This window comes from Dendroctonus ponderosae, unplaced genomic scaffold (assembly GCF_020466585.1).
Source record: "Dendroctonus ponderosae isolate FM_Combo_2020 unplaced genomic scaffold, Dpon_F_20191213v2 Dpon_F_20191213_5, whole genome shotgun sequence".
NCBI lineage: Eukaryota > Metazoa > Arthropoda > Insecta > Coleoptera > Curculionidae > Dendroctonus > Dendroctonus ponderosae.
Genome location: NW_026018715.1, coordinates 15,269,271 through 15,272,065, shown reverse-complemented (window position 1 = coordinate 15,272,065; position 2,795 = coordinate 15,269,271). Strand labels below are relative to the sequence as shown.

Here is a 2,795-nt window from a genome sequence, read left to right as displayed (position 1 = left end):
AAGCGATGAGGCCTTTGATAATGTCCACCGCAGTTGTGGACGAAACGTCAGGAAGAAATTCCCATGGACCACGGCTTCAAAGCCCGGAAAACATTCCTAAATGTAAAAATTCATCAGTCCATCAGAATGGCATCAGCAGGAAATTCGGCCGGAGACTCTCAATGTACACACCTGTATGTATCCTGACGTGTCCTTTCAATTGGCCATTATTGGAAAATCCCACATCGCAGTGTGGACACTTGTACTTTTTGGGGCGTTGCTTCTTGGACGCCAGCAGTTTCGTTTGCTGCTCCTGACTCAGAACTCTCGCATATTCTTCCAGCGCGTATCCTTGAGCGAAAGACTCCAGCAGAAGGGGGTCGTTTGCAGGAAGGCCCAGGTGTTGAGCGAGGTTCGCCTGGATGAAATCCGCGTTTAGAGGCGGAAATTGCTCCTGCAGGTAATCCAGAGCCAGCGGCGTGGTTGCCAGGAAGTTTTCCTGAGCTCCGGCCGGTAAGGTTAGAAAGGAACCTTCACTGGTTGCATGTTGGAGGGTTTTGGAGGTTGATTGGGCGGGATCAAAGCAACGAATTTCCAACGGTGCTTTTTCCAGTTCGGCAGCACATTTTCCCGTGACTTCTTCGTCTTTGGTGGTGGTGGACACGGTGGAATCTTGAGCAACATTCGGACAATCCTCAACTTCACTATCCCAAGGCCGAAATATCCGGGCACATTTGTTCTCTTCCCCCTTTAACTTGTAGGCACAGAAGTCGTTCTTGATATACATTTTTCGACACCGTAACACTTGACCACTCTTAAGCAAATAAAAGTTTAAAGAACACTTTTCATATTTGGCTCACCCTCAGTTCGGTGGGCAGTCCTTGTGTGAAGTGGGGGTATCTCATAATCTTAACAATACCATAACCCTCTTTTGTATCGTTCCATTATTGAATGAAATGGATATTTCGGGGGCTGAATGAATAGGGTGACTTTCTGGGGTAGCTGTTAGCGACCCCGGGCACACTAGGATTTGTGTGTTGTTTTATAATGTAAGTGTTGCGATTTTTTACGGTTGTCTGTGCCTAAATGCGGTCGAATTTAGTTGTAATCTGGTTAGGGGATGATAATGTCGGTTCAGGTACGTTAGCGGATTGGCCTGCTTAAGAATGAGCCGGTGACACTAAGCTGATGGTAATTGCAGGCAGCATTGGCTACGGCCAGAGCAAAACGACATTTTCTTTTAAATTAGCCATGTATTGCTGAAGGCCGAAAAACTTCCTGTTAGGTGAAACGTTTTTTGGGACCTGGTGGAAAAACTTGCTTCTGACGTTTCGCAAGAAGGAGCGACTTGCATCGGCAGATGATCATTTTTCAAATGAAGCATTTGGTAAATTCCAGATAAATTTCAAGTCGCATTTTGCTCTAACTTTAAACGTTAATTTTCATCATTAATCAACATTCACGAAGCACGCAAACCACGTTTTATTATGGGATTTGCATCAAATCTTGCAAGCGTTTAGAATAAAGGCTCTTCTATATCAAACTGAAATTTTAATTGGAAAACTTGCCCCAGATTCGAGTTTACGAGTTTTTATTGGAGAGGATGCAGTTGCGTGAAAACATTAAATTTCGGAGCAAAATTTACGGAGCACGCAATAAATAATCTCTTGAGCGAATCGACTGAAATGTCGCAACCTTTTAGCCGAAACCTTCTTCTATATTCCAGAAAAATTTAAAGTTGCAATTTGCTCTAAATTAGAAGTTACGAAGTTTTATTGCAGAGCGTGCAATTGTGTGAAATCGTTCATTTTCGGACCAAAACTCCCGAAAAACTCAAAAAATATTATCTAATGCGATTTCAATGAAACATCGAGAAGTTGTAACGTGAACAGTCTTCTATATTCTAGAAGACTTTGAAGTCGCACCTTGCTCTAAATTAGAGTTATGAATTGTTCTTCGAGAGCTTGAAATTGCGTGAAAACATTAATTTTCAGAGCAAAGTTCACGGAACAAGTAATAAATAATCTCTTGAGCGATTCGAATGAAATGTCGTGATCTTTTAACGGGAACCTTTTTCTATAATCCAGAAAAATTTAAAGTCGCAATTTGCTCTAAATTAGAAGTTACGAAGTTTTATTGCAGAGCGTGCAATTGTGAGAAATCGTTCATTTTCGGACCAAAAATCCCGAAGAACGCAAAAAACATTCTCTAACGCAATTTCAATGAAATATCGAGAAGTTTTAAAGTGAACATTCTTCTATAGTCTAGAAGACTTTGAAGTCGCACCTTGCTCTAAATTAGAAGATAAGAATTTTTATTCGAGAGTTTGAAGTTGCGTGAAAACATTAATTTTCGGAGCAAAATTTACGGAATACGCAATAAATAATCTCTTGAGAGAATCGACTGAAATGTCGCAACCTTTTAGCCGAAACCTTCTTCTATATTTCAGAAAAGTTTAAAGTTGCAATTTGCTCTACATTAGAAGTTACGAATTTTTATTGCAGAGCGTGCATTTTTGGACCAAATTTCCCGAAGAACGCAAAAAATATTGTCTAAAGCGATTTCAATAAAATATCGAGAAGTTTTAACGTGAACAGTCTTCTATATTCTGGAAGACTTTGAAGTCGCACCTTGCTCTAAATTAGAAATTACGAATTTTTATTGGAGAGCTTGAAGTTGCGTGAAAACAGTAATTTTCGGAGCAAAGTTCACGAAACACGCAAGAAATAATCTCTTCAGCGATTCGAATGAAATGTAGAGACCTTTTAACGGAAACCTTCTTCTATAATCCACAAAAATTTAAAGTCGCAATTTGC

General features: G+C 40.2%; 1 protein-coding gene across 1 annotated transcript in view; it reads right to left on the bottom strand.

The window, feature by feature from the left end:
* The window catches only part of LOC109538296 (zinc finger protein 184-like), a 2,810-nt gene extending 1,457 nt beyond the window's left edge, over positions 1–1,353 (bottom strand). The window contains exon 1 of the mRNA XM_048666388.1: positions 172–1,353. Within this exon, the coding sequence (XP_048522345.1) occupies positions 172–766 (595 nt within the window). The 5' untranslated portion in view covers positions 767–1,353. The remainder of the gene's footprint in view (positions 1–171) is intronic.
* Positions 1,354–2,795: the final 1,442 nt, after the last annotated feature.